Here is a 20,488-nt window from a genome sequence, read left to right on the forward strand (position 1 = left end):
GCCAGGGTACATTCGATCCAATTGAGACATTAAAGATAGGTAAGAGGTAGATCTGAAGATTTATTATTCTTCCACTCCTTGAGGGAAGGAAGTCTTGAATGTATTTCTATGATTTTTTCCCTTCTACACACAGAGATTCCTCGTTGGGAAGCGCATTTGGCTAAATTGGCTTAGCTATAGTAACCCTAACCCCTATCCTGGCCTGCGATAAGCCTTTTTTTGAGAGAGCTCCCAGGACGTCAGTGTGAGGTCGACGACGCTTTCACTCAGCGACAATGTGAGAGTCTGGCTTCAACGTTGTCTACTTAGACATCCCAGCCAACAATGGCTTGCTGTAGCTGCAGCGCGAGCTTTGGTCGGTTGGCGCCTAGGTTAGGAGCGCAACTACGGCCCATTCTCGTTAACGGCGCCCAATCACCATCATCAGCATCCATATGCACCAGCAGCACGGCGAACAATTCGGCATCGCGGGCATCGCGGGCATCGCGACCATCGCTTATGACAACATCGAATGCCAATACACCGTCAAGCCGCACCGCCCGACGCGCCCTCCACACATCGCCATCCCGGCAAAAGATTGATCTGAAGCAGCTCATCCTTGGCCGCGTCGCGCAGAGCCTTGCAACCGGGAGGAGCACCTACTTCATCTACTCGGCCACCGAGCGCATGTACAAAACATGCGCCGCCCAAGCCGACTATGCCATTGAGCCCGCCGATCGAAAGGCGGGTAAACTACAGACAGGGCCCGACGGGGAGGAAATTGGCACCAGCAAGGGCGGGGAATGGCACAATGGTGTGTCCAGCTTCTGTTTCTCTTTTCTTTCCCCCGCTCTCCCCCTTACCCTCTGCATCTCGCTAACAGGGAGATGTTTGTTTGTCCGACCTCCAGGCCTTTCCCTCCCCCCGACATTCAGCACCTGGGCCCACGTCACCATGCTGCACATGTACCTCCTGCTCGTCCGCTTCCGGTGCATGGACAAGGCGTCACAGCAAGCCTGGCAGGACCAGCTCGTCAACCACTTCTTCTACCAGGCCGAGGCCAAGATGGAGCTGGTGCACGACCTGTCGTCGCGCATGATCCGACAGCAGTACCTCAAGGACCTGTTCGTGCAGTGGCGTGGCCTGGTCATGGCCTACGACGAGGGGCTCGTCAAGGGCGACGCCGTGCTCGCCTCGGCCGTGTGGAGGAACCTGTTCAAGGCGCGCGAGGATGTCGACGTGAGGGCGCTGGCCGCCGTTGTCAGCTGGATGCGCGCCAGCTTGGCCGACTTGGGTCACATGAGAGACGAGCTATTCGACATGGAAGGCGAGAAGGCCATTGTGCAGCGGTCCGTGACTGCCGAGTTCGAGTCGGTCGACGTGCCGGCCGGGGCCATGACCAAGGCCTTTGAGCAGGCGGGGATCATCAAGCCCGGCGTGGCCACCACCAGCACAAGGCCATAGCCATGTCTATGCCCATACTGTAGAGCATGTACATTAGACACCCAACCCTTGCCGCTGACCCGGGGCCTGGTCACGGCCTGTAACCCCCTGATTGATATCCTGTAAAACACAGCTTCAAATAAAAAAGACTCGCTCAGTCCACTTTCTCCCACATCTCAAACTCATACTCGGTCCCAGCTTCATTCTGCACGCCCTTGGGCACCTCCTCACCGACCCAATCGTCCATCTCCTCCGGCGCGGCCTTCTTCCACCCGCCATTCCCAGGCTGCTCCTCACCCAACTTTAGCGGAAAGAAGATATCACACTCAAAATGTGTGTGCACCCGCGTGAGCAGGATCCTCCTCACCTCAGCCCCAGCCCCGGCGCCGTCCTTCAAGCCCAGCGCGAGCGCAGCGCCATAGATCTGCGCGCCGCCAATGACAAACACCCTGCCCAGCTGCACCTTTAGTCCGCCGTTCCCGTTTCCGTTCGCGTTTGCGTTTGCATGCCCATCCCTCAACCCGACAAGATACCCAATCGCCTCCTCAAGCGAGCGCGTCACCACAACCCTCTCCTCCTCTTTTTCCCTTTCAATTTCCTTTTGCCCATTACTGCTACTACCACCACCACCACCACCGACCCCAACCGGCAGCATATCCGCCTGGTTCTGCGTCCGCGAGACAACAACATTCAGCCTGCCCGCGAGGGGACGGAAGCGGGGCGGGATGCTCTCCCACGTCCTGCGGCCCATGATGACGGCGTTTATCATTGTTGCTGATTTTGATTTTACGCCTTCAGCAGCAGGGGCAGGGGCAGGGGCAGAAGCAGAAGCAGAACCACATGAAGGGGTGGTAGTAGAAGAGGTAGAGGTAGAAGAAGAAGGAGGAGGAGGAAGGCGCTTGGTGACGCGGGCAAAATAGGCCATTTCCTTTTTTAGGCCTGTCCAGGGCAGCGTGCCGTTGCGGCCGATGCCCATGTCCCGCGTAGCCGCCAGGACGAGGGTCAGGTCTAGTGGAGGGGCGGTGCCGGTTGGCATTTTCATTATTATTTATTTGTATTTGCCAGTGTCGAGGTTGTGTGGGTTGGTGGGTAGTCCAAGGAAGAGTAGAAGTTTGCATACGGGCAGGCTTGAGAGGATGTTGGAAGGGAGGTGATGAGAATGAGTTAAGGTTAGGCAGGAGTGGGGCAAAACACACGGATTTTTGCCCATCCTATTGGTCAATCCCGGAGCAACCCCCTGAATTTCACCACCAGTTCAACGCTTTGTAGGTCCTAACACGATATTAACACATACGTCAAGCCGGCTGATCCCTCTATTATAATAAGTAAGAATAAGTACCTATGAAGATCACAACAGCATTCCTATGTAATACAAAGCCCCAACCTAAGACTACCCCAGGACATACCCGCCAGCCACAACCCCCCAATCCCTCACGCCCCTCCCATCCTCCAGCTCAACACACCACCACAGCGCGTCCCTTGCTTTCTCCACCTGCCCACTCTCCTCGTATGCCCTCCCCAGCGCCAGCCACGCGTCCGAGTAGTTCCACCCGCTTCCGAGCCGCGTCAGCCCCGATAGCAGGCCGTACGCACGGTCCCGCGCCGCGAGCCTGTCGTTCGGGGGGAGCGACGTGGCCAGGTGCGGCGGCGGCAGCTGCGGGCCGAGCAGGGCTGATGTGGTGGTAGTGGCTGCTGCGCACCCATTTGTTGTTTCACCTGCTGTGCTTGTTGCCGCCTTTTTCTTGGTTGTCTTTGCTGGCCGCGTCGGACCCAAGCCAAGCGGCTCGGAGGGCAGGCTGGGGAGCTTGTCGTCGTCTTGCTGCGTGGCCCGCATCGTCGCGGCGGCGGCGCCAGGAGGAGTGTTCTGTTCGTTAAGCGATAGCCCGTCGAGATCTAGTCCTGGGACGGCCGGCGGCGGGAGCAGCTTCTCCGAGTAAATGTCCATGAGGATGTTGGACAGGCCGACAATGGCACCGGGATGATCCGGGAAATGCGTCAGTGCCGTCTCGAAATCGTTGCGCGCTTGGTACCACTTCTCCAATGCGAGTGATAGGTTCCCTTTCTGTACATATGTTAGAATTAGCCCGCCAGATGCATGCTTCATGGAATCAATGCGCCGCAAAATTGGACCTACCTCAGCCCAAACATCCGCCCAAACCTCCTCGACACTCTTCTCCGCCCCCCAGCCCGCCTGCCGGACAGAGAGCGAGCCTGACGGGTCATTCACAACGTCTGTCTCCAGGCTCTGCACAATCTTTTGCGCCTCGACGATGGCCTTGCGGGAGTCCTCGGGCAGGCCAGCCCGCCGGTAGAACCCCGCAATGACAAGCCACACTTTGACGAGGATCGCCTTCCTCCTCCTGTTGGTATGCTCCTGGGGAAACTGCACGTACGGCAACAACGGCACAAAGGAGGACCCAACCAGTCCAACGCCCATACCCGCAGGCCCGGAGCGAGAGGTGCCGTTAGAATCCCCGTGGCTCAGGGTTGTCGGCGTCGGAGTCGATGCGTCGAACGTGGCGAGGTACCTATCCCCTTCCAGCGGCGGGATTGGCGGGCCCCCGCTGCTGAGTGCCCGCTGCCGGCTGCCGCTCCTGTCCCGCTTACGGAGGCTGTTCCGCGTCCTTCCCTTGACGCTCTCAGACTTCATTGATCTGCGACTTGAATGGGGGTCTACGGATTGCTCGCTGGAGGGCTGGAGGGTTAGTGTTGTGGTGGCGACGCTTTGAGCAGTTTGCGTCGTCTGCGGCCGGGAAGGGATCGTTGCTAGCTTCTCAGTGTTGTTATTGAGGACGCTTTGCCGAGGATGGGAAGTCTTGTCCGACCGGCTGCCAAAAACGCTACCCCTGAGGCTACGGAGCGTGGCCGAGGTTTTGGGCGGCTCAGGTTTAGAGTCCAGTTCTAGTTTCTGCTCCGGGTCCCCGAACAACCGGGGGTAAAGGGTAAGCAGCTCCGTGCTGGCATTGACAGCGACCGCCGGCCCTTCGATCAGCTCGAGGATTGTGAGCTGCGTCATCTTGATTTGCAGGATGCCCTCCTTTTCATAGTCGTCCATCTCGTCTACAATGCCATCACCACCAGCCTTCCCACCCTTTGCTTCGGCATCGTTGAGATGTTCGCTCCGGTAGATCGGGTTCAGGTGCCTGCTGCCAAAGAGCACGTGCGGGTCCTTGAACTGCTCTATGGCCCCCTCGCACGCTCGCGCCGCCATTAAATACTCCTGCCGCGCGCTGAGCATGAGCGCAAGGAGATGCCAGAGCGGTATTAGTGATCTTTCGCGCCAGTAGGGCCCGTTGAGGAGTTCCTGGCTGTCATCGGCCGCCTTATCGACAAGAAGAGCTGACTTGACCAGCTCGATCGACGCCGAGAGCTTGCGCTGCTCGGCGTACAGCAACCCCAGGGCAAACACACCCCTGACATCAACTGGATTGCCGTATTCGGGAGCCAGCGATTTCCGAAGACACTGAATCGCCTTCTCTTGGATCGACGCCCGAGTCTCTGACTCGTATGTCATCCGCGCCCACTGGGCATGCGCCAGCCCGATTGACTGCCACGCTACTGCCAGTGTGCTGGGTGGGACCTTGTCCTTGGAAGCGCCATTGGCAGCACCATTCGAGTCTTTCCGCTCCAATTTCCCAACCAGGTCTTCAAGCTGCCCCCCGAGATGCCGTGCCTTTTCCGCCGCCTCTCTGCCCCCGTAGCGGCAGAGAGCCGCAATACAAGCCGAAACGGTCTCGAGAACAGTCGCATCATCATCCAGCGCCGGCTCGGGACGGCCCGTTTTCTCCACCCTCGCCCGGCCCTTTTTCACCAGCTCAAACCACGAGTCAAACGACATGAAGGCCAAATCAAACTCGGCCACGGCAAGATGCACCGTGAATAAATGCCTCAGGATCGCCGTCGAGTGATACGTCTTGGCCGCGGCGGCATACAGCGTGTCCAGGGTGCCGCGGCAGAGCGACGCCCGCCCGCCGGCACCGAGATCAGCCTCCTTCCAGCCGCGCCCGTTTAGGATGGCCCAGTTCTGCATCATGCGCTCGACAAAGTCTTCCACCTCAACCCTCTCCTCGTCCGCCTTGGGAAACGCCGTCTCGGCGAACAACAAGCCCTGATACACCGTCTCCACCCGCTTCAACTCGGCCCTCAGCTGGCTTTTCGCCGATGACAATCTGCCTTCCCAGCCGCCCCAGGCTCCCACCGCGTAACCGGTAGGGAACGGCAGACCCCGCTGCAGAATCAGCGACACAGCCGCGTAGTACTCGGCCCAGACCTGGCGGCGCGGCACCGACCCGCGGAAGCCATACCCCCCGCCGACGGCAACGCTGCCGCCTGCTGCGGTCCAGTACCTGGCCCAGGTCCTGAAGCAGGCCAGACAATCGCCTCCGTCCTCCACCAGCGACCGCACCCCTTCCTTCACCGCCTGGCTGTACAGCATGCAATACTCGGTCAGGAACAGCTCCGCCCAGTACCGCGTCTGCTTGCGCAGCACCCCGCCACTACTACCACCCAATTGTTGATCCCCTCCGCCGGCACCAGATCCGGCACCAGCCGCCCACACGCTTCCCAGACCCGGCAGAGCCGTCTCAAACGCAGCAAGGGCACCGATGCGCTGTCCGTCGCACGCAAGGCAGTTGGCGCGGAGGTAGGCCGCCTTGAGCGCGCACACCTTGGTCCATTCCCAGCAATTGTTGTTGTTCAGTAGGCCACCGCCTTCTTCATCGTCGGCGCCCGGATCGGGGAGGCGGGCCAGGGCGGCCGGGTAGTCGCGCAGCGCCCACAGCAGCCAGCCGGCGCACACGCGCGCCTGGAAGCGGTCCTGGGCGTGTTGGTGCGTTTCCGACTCGATCGCTGCCAACAGGGCGGGGAGTTTGGATGCGGCCTCGGCATGTTGGGGGCCGGTGGTGCTGGCTGTCAGCTGTGGGAGGGTTGCGGTGGTTGGGCGAGGCGTGGACGGAGAGGAAGGGGGGTGGTGGTGGTCTTCGCTGGGAGGAGGAGCACCGGCGGCGGTTATTGTCTGGGGGGTTTTGAGGTTGGCTTTGACGATTGCGTGCTCGATCTCGGCGGTGAGGGTGAGGCCTAGTTTGAACAGTGGTTAGAACAAGTTGTGTGGGAAAGGTAGAGTAGAGCAGTGTGGTGCGAGAGGGGTTAGTGAGGGTGAGTAAAGGAACTGGGTACGGATACGTACAGGACCGCTCTGGAGCGTGCTTGCGCACTTTGCGGACCAGCTCGGGCACGGCATCCCAGTTCTCATCGCAACGGGCATCGTCGAGCTGCTGCAGGTAGTGCGCGGCCTTGGTTGCGTCGGGCTGGATTATGGGTGCAAATGGGTTAGCAGTGGTTGCGCAGCTCCCATAAAATATTCAAGGTACCTAGCAAAGACCTGGGGAAGGATTGATTTACTTACCATGTTGGCTGGTCTGCAAGCCAACTCGCACTACGATGACTTGCTTAAACAAGACATGGGAACCGATGACGTTTCTGGAGAGAGGCTTGAAATTGTAGTTGAGTTGGTGGTCTATATATATCCAGGGAACCAGCGGTGTCGGTTGAGATGGCTATGTATAGTCGTTGGTACTGCATGTATGTATGCGTGATCGTTATGCCGTGGAGCTAACGCAGCTTAAAGAGGCAGATCCAAATCTTGGGGTCGGCAAGATCTTATCGCGACTGCACATGCTGGTTAAGGGGAAGCAAGTCCGAGACTCGGTTATTGGACTGTTCCCTGCCGTTATGTGGCATAATTGCATACAGATTCTACTGATAGATAAAAAAGCATATATCTACCCTTCTGTAGTGTATATAAACGGCATGCCATGAGACTTTTCCTTGAATGGCCTCCTCCGCGAAAACCATCGGTCTGCATGTACGTAAGTGTGTTTGTACATATTTACAGGTTAGTGCTACATATAGGGTCTGCATCCTTGCGCGGTCTTCCCGGTACTAGCTCGCCATCTAGCACATCCTACTTTATCATCACATCTGTAAATCGTTGCCCCTAGTCGACGCATCCAAAGCGGCTTCTACTGCAGGCTAGAGAAGACGAGCGAGGCGTTGGTCCCGCCGAAGCCGAAACTGTTGGACATGGCCACCTTAACCTTCTTCGCTTGGGCCTGGAGCGGCACAAAGTTGAATCCAACCCCCACATCCGGCTTGCGCAGGTTCAAGGTGGGGGGAACAGCATTCTGAAGAGTTATTAGCAGCCATGTGAACAAGCTTCGAGGAGGATCTCACTTCAGTAATGGCAAGGATGGCAAAAACAGCCTCGATAGCCCCGGCCGCCCCGAGGAGGTGCCCAATAGCACCCTTTGTGCTGCTGACCGTGACCATGCTCTCATCATCAACCCCTTCCTCGCCCATCATCAGTGATCTAATCGCCATGGCCTCGGCAACATCTCCCACTTGCGTGCCTGTAGCGTGGGCATTGATGTAGTCGACCTCGCTGGGTTTGATGCCGGCACTCCTCAGCGCTTTTCGCATGGCTGACAGGGCGCCAGACCCGTCCTCCCTTGGTGCCGTCATGTGATGCGCGTCACCGCTGCACCCATACCCCCTCAACTCGGCCAATATCCTGGCACCTCTCTGTTTCGCATGCTCCAACTCCTCGAGCACGACCACGGCCGCACCCTCGGCAACCACGAAGCCGGCGCGGTCAGCATCAAACGGGCGGCAACTCGCCGGCGGATCATGGTTATAGGCCGTGGCTAACGATCTGGACCGGCCGAACCCGGCAAAGGTAAGCGGGTGGATGCAGGATTCCGCCCCGCCGGCCACCATGACGTCGGCGTCGCCGAACGCGATAAAGCGCGCAGCATCCCCGATGGAATGAGCGCCGGTGGTACAGGCCGTGGTGGCGGCATGGTTCGGGCCTCGAAATCCATGGCGCATGGCTATATGCCCAGCGGCAAGGTTGATTAAGATCTTTGGAACAAAGAGCGGCGAGACCGTCTTGTAGCCCTACATTACCACGGAGGGCCATACCAAGCCACCATCTCAGCGATCATCCCCCGAACCTGCATCCTGCTTTATTGATGCGGAGCAAAAAAAAAAAAAAAAAAAGGAAAAAAGAAAGGAAAGGGATCAAGACATGAGCAGCAAGAATGGAAGAAAGAGGGCAGGCCTACATCTCGTTCAAACGCCACACTAGTGGCATAGAAATCATGCAAATTCCCAATGCCGCTCCCCAGACACACGCCCGTCATATCCATCTCGTCAGCTCGCGTCGGCTTCCAGCCGGCATCTCGCAGCGCCATTTCAGCAGCCGCAACCGCGTACTGGGCAAAAGTGGACATGCGGCGCTGATCCGAGGGCTGCAGCCAGTCCGAGGGACGCCAGACATTCGTGGCGCCGTCGTCAGAGTCAAGGGATGACGACGATGACGCCTCGGTCGGCACCACGCCGGCTACGGTGCTGGTCAGGTCCCGCCATTTTGACTCGTCGACGGTGCCGCGACCGCGGTCGGCGACGCTGACCAGCCCGGACTCGGAGGCCAGCAGGCGCCGCCAGGTCGGCCGGACGCCCACGCCAAGCGGGGTGATGGCCCCGAGGCCCGTCACGACGACGCGGCGCATTGCTGGGCCATGGGGTTTTTCTTCTGTGTGTCTCTTCCGGCGGAAGTGGGGTGGTCGCAGGAGATGTAACGGTATTTGCAGATGGAAGCGGGCGGTTCCCTTTATCAAAGGCGGCGATCGAGTAGAGGCGGGAAGGTAACTTCCAGGTTCCAGTTGTGTCTGCAGCTGCAGCTGCAGAAGCTTGTCAAATCAAGGAAGGATTGGGGTTTTGATTGGTTATCCAGCTATGGAGGAAGCAGTGAAGTAACGTTAGAGCTGACAGCTAACCCCAAGCTCACTAAGCCAGCTAATTACAGCAGTAGCATAGCTGTCCCAGACCCCTGTATCTTGGCTAGGACTGGTGCCTGAGGTGATTTGAGACGCCGCTGGGCTGGGGACAACCAAACACAAAGAGATGTCCGGTGTCACTTCCACGCTGGCCGGAAATAGACCTGAATAACAACATAGCGATTGACATGAGCATGCACCATATTTCCAATTTTGACAAAGAACTCTTTTTTTTTTTTTTTTTTGGATTGAGACACTTCTGATGCAGACATTAGCAGTCGGAAAGCTCGACTTATATCCCTCCTAGGCAGTTCCTTCTTCGACAGACAATTCGGTCGCGCCCAGTGAAGGAGCTCCAGACACCAAGGAGTGCTCTCTGTCGACAATTTAGAATCCCCAGATGCACCGAGGATAGATGAACTCTCAATTACATTTCAAAACTCATGGTTTCCTGGGATAGAAGTCGTTCTGAGCTTTAATCTTTCACTCATGATTCCGATATAGAGCCTCGCTCCGCCCTCTTCTTCACGGGGGCCATCAAACCATGTCTCAACCCTCAAATTCGGCACATTCGGGTGTTACGCCTGATTCACCTCCGCCCGAAACTCAATCCGGGGAAGCGTCTAGAGCAAGATCCCGGCCATCGACTTCCGGTTCGGCGCACTCACAAACCCCCTTCCCATTGGGCCTTGAGAACCCCTTAGCCAAGCTGAAAACCGGCCTATCGCTCTTCAACAACCGCCACCACGACGACGAGGATGGCCCCAACGACGACGAAGACCACTCAGACACCAGCTCAGAAGCCGAGCTTCTCCTAGACCCGAACCTGCCAGTGGACTACAACCAACGCCACCAAGCCCTTCCACGGCACTCCCTCTCCATCCACGACCATGACCACCATGGCCACCACTACAGCGATGAAGCCGCCATTCCTCTAGCCCCGCTCTCACGGAGGAAGTCTTCAGCCTCCACCCTGTCCTTCTCCGATGACGACGGCGCCGGGGCCGGGGTCGGGGCTGGGGCTGGGGAAAAGGAGGAGGAGGAGGAGGAGGAGGAGCTAGAAGACTCTCCCTACCCCGAAGTCCGCGCCGCCGTGCATCCGCACGACGACCCCACCCTGCCGTGCAACACGCTCCGCGCCTGGACCATCGGCCTGTCGCTCATCTTCCTCGGCGCCTCCATGAACACGCTGTTCTCGCTGCGCGCGCCGAGTATCAGTCTGGGCTCGCTGATCGCCCAGGTCATTGCCTGGCCGCTGGGCCACGGCTGGGCGCGGTTTGTTCCGGACCGGGAGGTCTTTATCCCGTTGGGTTGGTTGCGATGTGGTGGTGGTAAGCGTGGTGGTGGGGGAAGCGCTCGGGAGGGGGAAGGAGAAGGGATGATTAGGAGGGAACGGCGGGCGGGGTGGAGGATCAAGTTGAATCCTGGTCCCTTCAACGTCAAGGAGCACACCATTGTTGTTGTCATGGCCAGCGTCTCGTTTTCGGTGGCATACGCGACAGACATCATTCTGGCGCAAAAGGTGTTTTACAAGCAGGATTTTGGCCTGCTCTGGGATCTTTTGCTCGTCATTTCGACGCAGAGTTTGGGATATGGGATCGCTGGCATGATGAGGCGGTTTCTGGGTAATTATTCTCATGCCTTGAATATTTTGCTTAGCCTTTCCCGGTGGCTTGCTGACTGCCACACAGTCTATCCTGCCGCCATGATCTGGCCCGCTAATCTTGTCTATGTGTCGCTCATGAACGCCATGTATGAGACCAACGAGGACAGGGACCCGTCCGTTTTTGGCGGCTCAATGCCTCGGTACAGGTGGTTCGCCCTCGTCACGCTCGGGTCCTTTGTCTATTACTTCATCCCTGGGTTTCTGGCGCAGTTTCTCAGCTCGTTCGCCTTCATCACCTGGATGGCGCCTAGTAATCCCGTAGTAAACCAACTCTTTGGGTACTCGACTGGCCTGTCGCTGCTGCCCATTACGTTTGACTGGACACAGATTTCGGGCTACGTGGGATCTCCCTTGATACCGCCATGGTATGTGCTGTCCTTGGCTCTATGTGAGGTACCAACAATTAAAAGCAAGGAACTAATACCTGCAGGCACGCCATTGCTAACACGATGATTGGCGTACTGGTTTTCTTCATATTTCTCACCTCTGTCCTCCATTACAGTGGAGTCTGGTACGCCCAGTACCTACCGATGAGCGACTCTAGCACGTATGACAACACAGGAAACAAGTACAATGTGTCCCGTGTTCTGTCGGCCGACTATACGCTCGATGAGGAGGCGTACAAGAACTACTCACCTCTGTTTCTGAGGTACGTTGCCCATTGGCGGATCACCGAGTTTCTCTCTGAACGAGGAGTAGCACGACATTCGCCATGTCATACGGTCTATCCTTTGCCGCTATCTCCTCGCTTGTTGTGTACACGTACCTGCACCACGGCAAAACCATCTGGCGGCAGTACAAGAGCAGCACGACCGAGAAGCCGGATATCCACATGAAGTTGATGAGGCGATATAAAGAGGCCCCTACTTGGTGGTACTTGTCGCTTTTTGTTGTGGTACGTCGCCCGAAGTCTGTCTGTGTTCGCTATCTCACAAGACGCAAAGATGCTCGGCATGGGTTTCGTAACCGTTCTCGCCTGGCCCACGAACATGACCTGGTGGGCTTTCTTACTAGCCGTATTCATTTCTTTCGCCTTTTCCCTCCCGATTGGTATCATCCAGGCCGTCACCAACAACCAGATCGGGTTGAACGTCCTGACCGAGTTCATCTACGGGTACATCCAACCCGGCAGGCCGCTGGCACTCATGATGTGAGCATCATGTTCTGGTCATGATTCTCCCAATACCCCATCTGACACCGTATAGCTTCAAGACGTTCGGGTACATCACCATGTCCCAAGCCCTCACCTTCGTCTCAGACCTCAAATTCGGCCACTATATGAAGATCCCGCCGCGGACCATGTTCATGGCACAGGTCGTCGCCACAACCATCTCCTGCTTCGTCCAAGTCATGGTCCTCGATTATGCGCTCAAGAACATCCCCGGCATCTGCGAACCCACGCAGCCCGAGCACTTTACCTGCCCCGGCGGCCGCGTCTTCTTCTCTGGTACCTCCCCCTCTGCTTTGACTCGTTTCTTCTCTACCCACCAGAAAATGCCCGCTAACTAAACACCCAAAACATGGTAAAAGCATCCGTAATATGGGGTTTAATCGGTCCCTCGCGCATCTTCTCCCCGGGGCAACTCTACTCCCCTCTCTTCATCTTCTTTTTCCTCGGCGCCGCCACGCCGGCAGTGATTTACCTCCTCGCCCGGCGGCGGCCAAAGTCTTGGCTGCGCTACCTCATGGCGCCCGTCATCTTTGGCGGCGCCGGCAGCATCCCGCCCGCCACGCCCCTCAACTACCTGTCGTGGGGCATCGTGGGCTACATCTTCCAGCACGTCATCCGCCGCCGTCACTTTGGCTGGTGGAGCCGCCTCAACTTCCTCACCTCGTCGGGGCTTGACCTGGGTTTAGCCTTGGCCACCATGGTCATCTTCTTCGCCTTCACCATCCGCGAGGTCGGCCCGCCGCAGTGGTGGGGCAACGACATCGTCACGGGCACAATGGATTACAAGGGCACGGCCGTGCAGCGTGTCTTGCCCGATGGGGGAACTTTTGGGCCGGCGAGTTGGTAGATCTCGGTAGTAAGTTAGGTGTGCATATTGCGCAGATAGGTGCACATACACATATCGTATGATGTGCACGCAAGCTTCTGATATTGGCTATACCGTTTCTTTGTGATAAGCATGGCGAGTTGGCGTCTGTATTGGACAAGAAGATGAAGGATTTGGGAAATGCGTGGAATTTGCAAGCCTTCGATGCTCTTATATGTCCCATGCATCTTGATGTTCATGTATGTACCTATGCTAGATAGACGGATGAATCCCACCGAATCCCAACAGATTACACATTCCCAATTCCAGATTACATTAACGCTACTTCTGATCCTGCCGCCGCCAACCGTTATGCAGCCTCCAAATCCCATTCGTCCTGCGCGTGTGTAACCTGATCGTACTAAGAAGCAAGACATGTTTTCAGAATCTCAAACCCATTCGCCCCCACACCATCACCAACACTTGAGCCATGAGCATGACTCAGCAGGGGTGAGATGCCCCATGCAAATCCAGGTAGCGCTGAAAAGAGAAATGAGAAATGAGGGAAAAGGGAAACAAAAAGTATACGATTGATAATGCCATCCACGCGCCATCTGTCGCTTGTTGTGCGCCATTCCCAGTGCGACTTACACGCACTGACTATTTCTTCTTCCAGGGGGTCGAGAGTCGAGCAGGGGACAGGTCGTCCGGGAGCCAACGTCTGTCTCCGTCTGTTTGTCTGTCTGTCTGTCTGTCTGTCTGACCGCTCCCCCCGCCGAAGCCGGACACGGCCGGTCGGTCCGGGGGTGGGTGGGGCCCGCTTCATGCGGTCCCGTATGAGAGGGTATCGGAAAAGCACCCTCGACACGAAAAAGACCAAGTCTCTTAGTCGTTGATCAGAATGCGGCTTTGGTATGCGTAATTTCAGTATCACCCCAGTCGCTCCCGGCCGCTGTCTTTGAACCATTGATTGCAATGCATGGGATGCGAATTCAGATTCCGATTGGAGACACGGACATCCAGGAGGGGTAGGGCTTTGCGATCAGTAACCACCTCATGCTGAATCCACATCAGAATCCTGGCCTTTCTTTCGTGTTGATGGGGTTAGTCTACCATACAACTTGCTGACCGCCAAAAGACTCATGAGTTTCATCCATTCGATGGTGGCGTCGAAGGCAACAGGTCTTGGGTGCCAAGAAATACGGTGACAAGGCGGGCCTATCAGAACAACCTGCGGGGGACTCAAGGGCATTCCCACGAACAGATCAATTCCTGCTCCAGTCCTGAGCTTGGGGGTTACGCGGAAATCGTATATGCTATTGCGCTCTGTTGATGGGAAATCCAGCATTAGGCGGTCGGCGTGCTGTACTGTACAAATACCGGTAAGGATTGGCGGTATGTGAGTTTGGTGAGCTGTGAGATCCTCTCGACATCGGGGCCGCCGAGCCTTCGTATGAGCTATCTCCGGGGTCGGGGTGCTGACATGGGAATCCGCAGGGATGATACCCTTGGTGGACGCAACAGGATTCCGAGCGAAGAGGATGTAATCAACCGCAAGCTCTGAAGCCTAGACTGGCCGCCAGTCTTAGGCCTTGTGCCAATTGCAAAAATCGAAGCCAAACTCTTCGATTGCCCACAATAGTCCAAACACAGCCCAGCCCTCGATGCAATGCAGATGCGGCTGTCACGCAGCCAGAACCTCAACGAATCCGTGCCATCGGTTCCAAGCCGTGAATTCGAAAGAACAACCCAGCCACTGAGCGATCAGCGGTCCTGCAGGTGGTCCGGCCCCAAGAAACGAGCAACTGGCAGGCGGTCAGCGGCGTGTTAGGGTTGCACTAGCAGGGATACTGACATTCTGATTGATGTCCAGCTCTGCTGCAACCATTCCTCCTCGATGGCCTGCCCACAGTTCTGTGAAGGTCTAGCCTGCGATGCACATTTGCGATTCCCCTCTCCAGGTGCAGCGAGCCGTTGATTTCTAGGTCGCGGTAAGTAAATGGAAGCTATCGTATTCTCCCCAGCTGACAGAGCGAGGTCAAGCGAAACTCCGCACTCGCGCGAGATCGATGGTTTTCTGCCCCTGGTCGTAATTGTCAGCCATTCCCGGCTCGCATACGTTGTCCTCGCACGGGATCTCTGCTATCCAGCGGTGCCGGTCGGACCTTGCAGGCCTGCGTCACACACCGGTCATCATGCTTATCGGGGCACGTTGACGTCGACCCACGGCCCCTTGCGTCTGCGTACAGCACAAGCGGTATGACCGGGTGGCATGCACCAAATGCCGGACGTATCCGGGCGCAGGCTGATTTCCCCTCGCACCACGTTGAGCTTGACCGAATCGGATTTGCTGTTCCTTGATGCGTGTCGTAGGGCAACCAACTTTCCACGTCGCTCGTTTGAGGTGGGCCGTCCTCTTTGTGTGCTGTCCCGACAACGTACAAAGGCTGCATGGTCGAGAAACCGTCCCATCCCACTGCTCCTGTCTGCAGATACTTGAAGCCACCGGTTCCCTGCTCCTCTACCCTCTAGCTCATCCCTTTGTTGCCCGCAACAGTGATTCTTTCGGCTCACATATTCCTCAAGATCTCGAGCTTCGAAACCACTCCCGGTGAAAATGGGGCAGATGATACCAGACCTGACACCTGCCGGGCTAAAGGGGCTCAAGAGAAATGGCGTATCTAACAAGCCACAACACAGCCAGGCCTTCACCGACAAGGTCATCGCAGCCACCGGGCCAGAAGCTCATCCGCGGCTGGCCGAAATAATGCCGAGCCTGATACGCCATCTCCACGGATTCGCCCGCGAAGTGAACCTGACGGTTGCAGAGTGGATGACCGCCGTTGAATTTGTTAGAGATGCTCCTTTTAGCCGTCAGGGGTGCTCGGAAGTTCAGGGCTGACTGTGCCTTGCTGTAACGCAGATCAACGAGTGCGGTAAGATATCCAACGATCGGCGCAACGAAACCCAACTCCTGTGCGACATTGTAGGACTTGAAAGCCTTGTTGACGAAATCACGTCCAAGATGCTGGCGACCTCTAGCTTGGAGACTCCCTCGGCCATCCTCGGCCCATTCTATCGGCACGATTCACCCCTGTTGCCGAACGGCAGTTCCATCATTCAGAAGCTCGACCCATCAGACTCGTGGTATGAGCAAGCCATGGCGGACTCGGCCTATATTACAGGCCGAGTCTTGTCGAGCTCGGGTGCCCCAATTCAGGGGGCAATCGTGGAGGTTTGGCAGTCGGCGCCCAACGGTTTATATGAGCAGCAAGACGAGTCGCAACCAGAAATGAATCTCCGCGGTCGTTTCGCGACAGATGCTGATGGCCACTATGCCTTTTATGCGCTTCGGCCGGTCCCATATCCGATTCCAGACGACGGTCCCGCCGGAAGGTTTTTGCGCCTGTTAGACCGACATCCATATCGGCCGGGCCACATCCACTTTATTGTATCGGCACACGGCTTTCGGGCCTTGACGACGCAGTTATATGACGATCGGGATGAGTACATTGCAAAAGATGCTGTATTCGCTGTCAAAGACGAACTGGTAGTCAAATTCGTACCGAGGGATGGGGACAGGACTGCGCGTTGGACACTTGAGTACGATTTTGTCCTTGGTCGAGAGTGAATCTGATGAGCTCAAGGCTGGCATGTAGAGGCCTCTTGAAGGAGCACACCCTTCCATGTGGTTGAAATTGCGTTGTGAGGAGTAGGCAAGCACAAGACGTAAAGCTTAGCAGAAATGTCGATCAGGTTGCTAGGCGTGTCGTCGGGTCCGATCAACAATGTACATGTCTGCTCCGAGCCCACGCTTGTAATGCAATCGTGCCACGCCATGACGGTCATGCGACTGTTTTCTGCTCGGAATCAGGAAACCGCTGCTATCACGAGCGGTGTGCCATTCGCCCCCATTCGCGTAAGCATGCGGTATCCACTGACCAGAGTTGGGCTTTCAACCATTGCATCTCGTTGCCTTTGACCATATTGATTGCGAGTCTTCGTCGTGGGGAAAGTCCCAGATATCCCGGTGCTGCCGCTCGGGTTCGGTCCTGGCTAAGTCCAATGCTCCGAGCTATGCAATTCGCAACAAAAGACGCGGGGAAACAACGGAAGAATTCCTCTAAAAACCTGGCTTGTCTTGAAGCGAGCCCCTAAATATCAGCCAAAGTTTGAGAGGAACAGCGGGGGATTACCGGCAAACCGGGTCGGAGGAGGCATCCGCGGTTCCGTAGGAATCGAGTACGCACCGAAAGGCTCAGTCGGCGGACCAACCACTGCTGGGGGGAACTGGGGCGCAACAGGATTAATACCCGGTGCGACCGTGGAGACGGGCGGAAGGTGGTTGATGAAGCTGTTCCATAAACGGTCAAATTCAAACTCGATATTTCCGTTTAGTGATTCCGAGCCTTCAATCGAGGAATGAGCGGACACGCTCGGCCGCGACCCGACGAGGGATAGAGGGGGGACAGTCGTTTGCTGTGGCGACATTGCATTCATTTGTGCGTCCGACACGGCCGTCGGTGGCTGGGTAGACAGCATCTGGAGGAGTGGTACCTTCGGTATTGTTGGCGGAGTCAGCAACCCTCGGTCCGCTAAGTTAACTTGATGGGAAGGTCCTTGTCCTCCTGAAACGCCCGGCATTGAAGACCCTAGCACTGAACGATCAGGAGGAGGCCGAGTGGTGGAAGCCTGGGTGTTGAGGCAGCTTAGATCCCCCGAAAGCTCGGGCGCCTCGTATGTGTGGTTCTTGGTCCATTTCCTAACGGTCTCCGCAAATCTCTCCATGATGTCGAGGACCCGTTGTGCTTGTGGGTCAATCTCAGCACAGTATTTCATGATGTCGATGGCATTGGACATGGTATGCTCATATTCTCTAGTGGAGTACAGCGACGAGAATTGGTTCATGAGGATGACGAGGCTCGCGGCGAAAATGAAGTATCTAGCCGAGGTTAGGACCGTTCAAATTCCGCAGGTGCCTAGAAAGCGATCGGACGAGGGCATCATCCAACACTTACATGATGAACGGGTTTCGGCGGGGCAGGTAGCCGTCCTCTCGAGCGCTCTGGACAAGCTTGATCGTCCGGTAGGAAGCAACGACACAAGCTTCTGAAAATCTGGCCATAGGCGACTCGCGGATCGGAGAGTGCTTCTTGATTCCTGACCGCTGCTCTACTAGCTTCCAGTTGTGCATCACAAAGAGCTGCCGGGTGAGGAGTATCAAAGAATGCAACGAGAGGAGGTTCACGTGGAGGGATGCTATGCCGTAGGCTGGATCCGCTGGACCACCAGCTGACTGTCGCCGGTATAATGTCAGGCGTGAGGCTTGGTCCCAGTCGCCGGACATATCAATGATCTCCTGGACCTTTGCGGTTGAGATTTTTCTCCGTGAGAACACCTTTAGCGTCACACCAATGACACGGCTGGTGGCGACGCAAGCGTTTAGGCTGCTGATATGGATGTGGTCGGGCTCTGCTTCGCCTGCAGCCTGCAAGTTAGTCGCACTCGCATCCGGTATGATGATGCACGAGCAGTCGTCTTCGGAAATCGCAGTCGGTCTACCGAGGGTTGCGGCCAGAAACCGATCTAGAACAAATAAGGTCTTCCACAGATTCCGCCTGACTCGCATTTGAACGGGCGTGTAAATAACCTCGCACATAGTCTCTTCCCTGTGCAAGCCCAATGCATAGGCAGAGCGGACAGCCATCCCTAATACATGGTTACTATCAGTGTTAGGAGCGGTGGAGGCCGAGAGAACAAACCTAGGTATGCGTATGCCGTATTCCTCTTGGACACTACTAGCATGTAGATGGTCATCAGTGAAAGCGCCTGTATCGACCAGAAGTCGGCATCCTCAAAGCCGGCACCCGGATCGCACATGGATCTGGCGCTTCGGAAGAACAGCTCTGCCCTGTCTGGTTTGGCTGAGAGCTGCTTTTGTATCACTGCCTCTTCCGGGCTGCCAGGTGGCGGAGCAGCCAGTAACAGACCAAGAGCGAGGACCAAAAACAAGTGGCATAGGAAGTACCGGTCTGATGATGGCGGATCCCTGTAGCACAAATCGACCGACTGGAGGAATTCTTGCTTATCGAAAATCTCGACAAGACCACAGGTCTAGACGGACTGTCAGCAGCCATCCATAAACTCAATGGGCGCACCTGACTGACGTTAGTGAAATATGAGTCTATGAGGATGCCAGCGGTATCTTCGTCCGGAAGAGGGCAGGGAATTCGGGTGTTTTCGGGGAAGTCTATTATGGGCTCCATGATACGGTGCCGATTAGGATCATCGATGAACGGATGGCCCATCTCGGATCCAGCAGTGTTCTCGACAATGATGCGAATCAACTGCAAGATCGACAAGGTAGATGCGTCCCCGATGTACACTGCGAAAGCGAAGTCAGACGAGCCCCGACACATTTGCTCTCAAACTCAGACATGGACACATACGGAGCCGCCGAGTTTGATCCTGCAACATCCTGGTCTCAGTATAGATGGTGGTCTCTTCCGATAACCCATTGCCATTGCCACGGTTCGGCAACCTTCTAAGACTGTGGAACGGCACGTCGCGGGCTTGTTCCTGGGAGGCTAGGTCCGGCGGCAGCGGCCCTGTCATTCCAGACATCAATGAATCTCCCGGCTGCCCTTCGCTTTTTCCGACCTCGTCCCAGGCTTGCATTGGCTCGCGAGACTGGGGAGATAGGGTCTCAGAGGCATCAGGCACTGCGGGAACAGACGACGGAGACGTGTCGATGTGTCGCCGCTTGGTCGGTGAGCTAGCAGCGTCTTCGGCAGCATGGTCGGCCGGGTTGTTTGGCGTGTAGCAACATGTCAACTTCCTCCTGAGGCAGGTGTGGCAGGGTTTCAAGCCATTGCACTGGAGAAATATCAGCTGTGATGCAGGCCATCGGGATCCGAATCGCGGAGGACTCGAGCTCGGTCGAGAGCACCGATGAAGATGCGGTATGCAACGGGTAGTGAAGCCAGAGATCTACCGCAAACCTGCCCTCGAGCCAGGGCTGAGAGGTCAGGCGGAAGCACAGCAGGCCACACAACCTGTGTCACTCAATCAGGTCTGCCCTTATTTTCCCCTCCCCTGCCGCCTTGTGCTCCGTAGCGAGGAAGTGAGCACGACGCCGACTGGGCGCCCCTGCTCAAGACAGGCATTTTTCCTTTGAGCAACGATGAGGGATTTAAAGAGCGATGTGTATCCCGACGGATAGAAAATGTTGGGTCTAAATGGGAAAAAAGGGTCGAGGGACGGCGAGCAGCAGCCGAGACACAGAACAGACGAGAGCAGGTCTATTTAGTGTAGACTCTTCTGAGCCCTGGATGCCAGCCAGTTGTAAAAAGCCGGGAGGGAGGGGGGTAAACTAGGTAGACTTCGTGATTTCAGAGCAGACACTGTGTCTCCATTCAAGGAGGGAATCCTAGGCAAAGGTACTGTACCCCACACGACACTGGGAAATAAAGAAAAGGTCATGAATAAGTAAATCAGTCAACAACCAACCTTTTGCTTCCGGCGCTTGCAAGAATCACAAGCCTGAGCAGTGCGCTGGCGCTTGTCGTCGGGGACCTTAGGTCGCGTCA

General features: G+C 56.5%; 7 protein-coding genes across 7 annotated transcripts; 3 read left to right on the forward strand and 4 right to left on the reverse strand.

Annotated features, from left to right (window-relative positions):
* Positions 1 to 249: 249 nt before the first annotated feature.
* N656DRAFT_777309 (uncharacterized protein) lies at positions 250 to 1,589 on the forward strand. Its single transcript, XM_064814795.1, has 2 exons — positions 250 to 793; positions 890 to 1,589. Exons 1-2 carry the CDS (start codon positions 325 to 327, stop codon positions 1,441 to 1,443), a joined length of 1,023 nt encoding a protein of 340 aa, XP_064671721.1. The 5' UTR covers positions 250 to 324; the 3' UTR covers positions 1,444 to 1,589.
* On the reverse strand, positions 1,577 to 2,458 carry N656DRAFT_706065 (uncharacterized protein; the record flags this gene model as incomplete). Its single annotated transcript, XM_064811325.1, has 3 exons — positions 1,577 to 1,963; positions 2,069 to 2,196; positions 2,263 to 2,458. The coding sequence occupies 3 exons, from the start codon at positions 2,456 to 2,458 to the stop codon at positions 1,577 to 1,579; spliced, it is 711 nt and encodes a 236-aa protein (XP_064671722.1).
* A 360-nt stretch (positions 2,459 to 2,818) lies between these two features.
* Positions 2,819 to 7,030, reverse strand: N656DRAFT_728307 (uncharacterized protein; the record flags this gene model as incomplete). The annotated part of the gene is made up of 4 exons (XM_064812596.1): positions 6,827 to 7,030; positions 6,608 to 6,728; positions 3,557 to 6,498; positions 2,819 to 3,484 (listed from the first exon to the last, which is right to left on the reverse strand). Coding segments are annotated over exons 1-4 (3,732 nt in total), but the record flags the coding sequence as incomplete, so codon positions are not given.
* Positions 7,031 to 7,150: 120 nt separating this feature from the next.
* N656DRAFT_777310 (3-oxoacyl-synthase-like protein) lies at positions 7,151 to 9,143 on the reverse strand. Its single transcript, XM_064814796.1, has 3 exons — positions 8,544 to 9,143; positions 7,654 to 8,376; positions 7,151 to 7,604 (listed from the first exon to the last, which is right to left on the reverse strand). Exons 1-3 carry the CDS (start codon positions 8,988 to 8,990, stop codon positions 7,443 to 7,445), a joined length of 1,332 nt encoding a protein of 443 aa, XP_064671724.1. The 5' UTR covers positions 8,991 to 9,143; the 3' UTR covers positions 7,151 to 7,442.
* Positions 9,144 to 9,480: 337 nt separating this feature from the next.
* Positions 9,481 to 13,200, forward strand: N656DRAFT_749970 (small oligopeptide transporter). The gene is made up of 7 exons (XM_064812986.1): positions 9,481 to 10,882; positions 10,949 to 11,288; positions 11,354 to 11,572; positions 11,623 to 11,818; positions 11,868 to 12,073; positions 12,129 to 12,370; positions 12,454 to 13,200. The coding sequence occupies exons 1-7, from the start codon at positions 9,802 to 9,804 to the stop codon at positions 12,939 to 12,941; spliced, it is 2,772 nt and encodes a 923-aa protein (XP_064671725.1). The 5' UTR covers positions 9,481 to 9,801; the 3' UTR covers positions 12,942 to 13,200.
* A 2,316-nt stretch (positions 13,201 to 15,516) lies between these two features.
* Positions 15,517 to 16,530, forward strand: N656DRAFT_706492 (aromatic compound dioxygenase; the record flags this gene model as incomplete). The annotated part of the gene is made up of 2 exons (XM_064811357.1): positions 15,517 to 15,750; positions 15,823 to 16,530. The coding sequence occupies 2 exons, from the start codon at positions 15,517 to 15,519 to the stop codon at positions 16,528 to 16,530; spliced, it is 942 nt and encodes a 313-aa protein (XP_064671726.1).
* Positions 16,531 to 17,060: 530 nt separating this feature from the next.
* Positions 17,061 to 19,577, reverse strand: N656DRAFT_706399 (uncharacterized protein; the record flags this gene model as incomplete). The annotated part of the gene is made up of 5 exons (XM_064811351.1): positions 17,061 to 17,841; positions 17,918 to 18,608; positions 18,662 to 19,013; positions 19,067 to 19,284; positions 19,349 to 19,577. 5 exons carry the CDS (start codon positions 19,575 to 19,577, stop codon positions 17,061 to 17,063), a joined length of 2,271 nt encoding a protein of 756 aa, XP_064671727.1.
* Positions 19,578 to 20,488: the final 911 nt, after the last annotated feature.

This window comes from Canariomyces notabilis, assembly GCF_033297395.1.
Source record: "Canariomyces notabilis strain CBS 508.74 unplaced genomic scaffold N656scaffold_6, whole genome shotgun sequence".
Classification (NCBI taxonomy): Eukaryota; Fungi; Ascomycota; class Sordariomycetes; order Sordariales; family Chaetomiaceae; genus Canariomyces; species Canariomyces notabilis.

Coding starts and splice junctions, on each gene's coding strand:
- N656DRAFT_777309 (XM_064814795.1), top strand. CDS start 325: ATGGCTTGCTGTAGCTGCAGCGCGAGCTTTGGTCGGTTGGCGCCTAGG. Junction 794..889: donor GGGCGGGGAATGGCACAATG/GTGTGTCCAGCT, acceptor TCCGACCTCCAG/GCCTTTCCCTCCCCCCGACA.
- N656DRAFT_777310 (XM_064814796.1), bottom strand. CDS start 8,990: ATGCGCCGCGTCGTCGTGACGGGCCTCGGGGCCATCACCCCGCTTGGC. Junction 8,377..8,543: donor GTGTGGCGTTTGAACGAGAT/GTAGGCCTGCCC, acceptor GTGGTAATGTAG/GGCTACAAGACGGTCTCGCC. Junction 7,605..7,653: donor CCATCCTTGCCATTACTGAA/GTGAGATCCTCC, acceptor ATAACTCTTCAG/AATGCTGTTCCCCCCACCTT.
- N656DRAFT_749970 (XM_064812986.1), top strand. CDS start 9,802: ATGTCTCAACCCTCAAATTCGGCACATTCGGGTGTTACGCCTGATTCA. Junction 11,573..11,622: donor TACTCACCTCTGTTTCTGAG/GTACGTTGCCCA, acceptor AACGAGGAGTAG/CACGACATTCGCCATGTCAT. Junction 11,819..11,867: donor ACTTGTCGCTTTTTGTTGTG/GTACGTCGCCCG, acceptor CAAGACGCAAAG/ATGCTCGGCATGGGTTTCGT.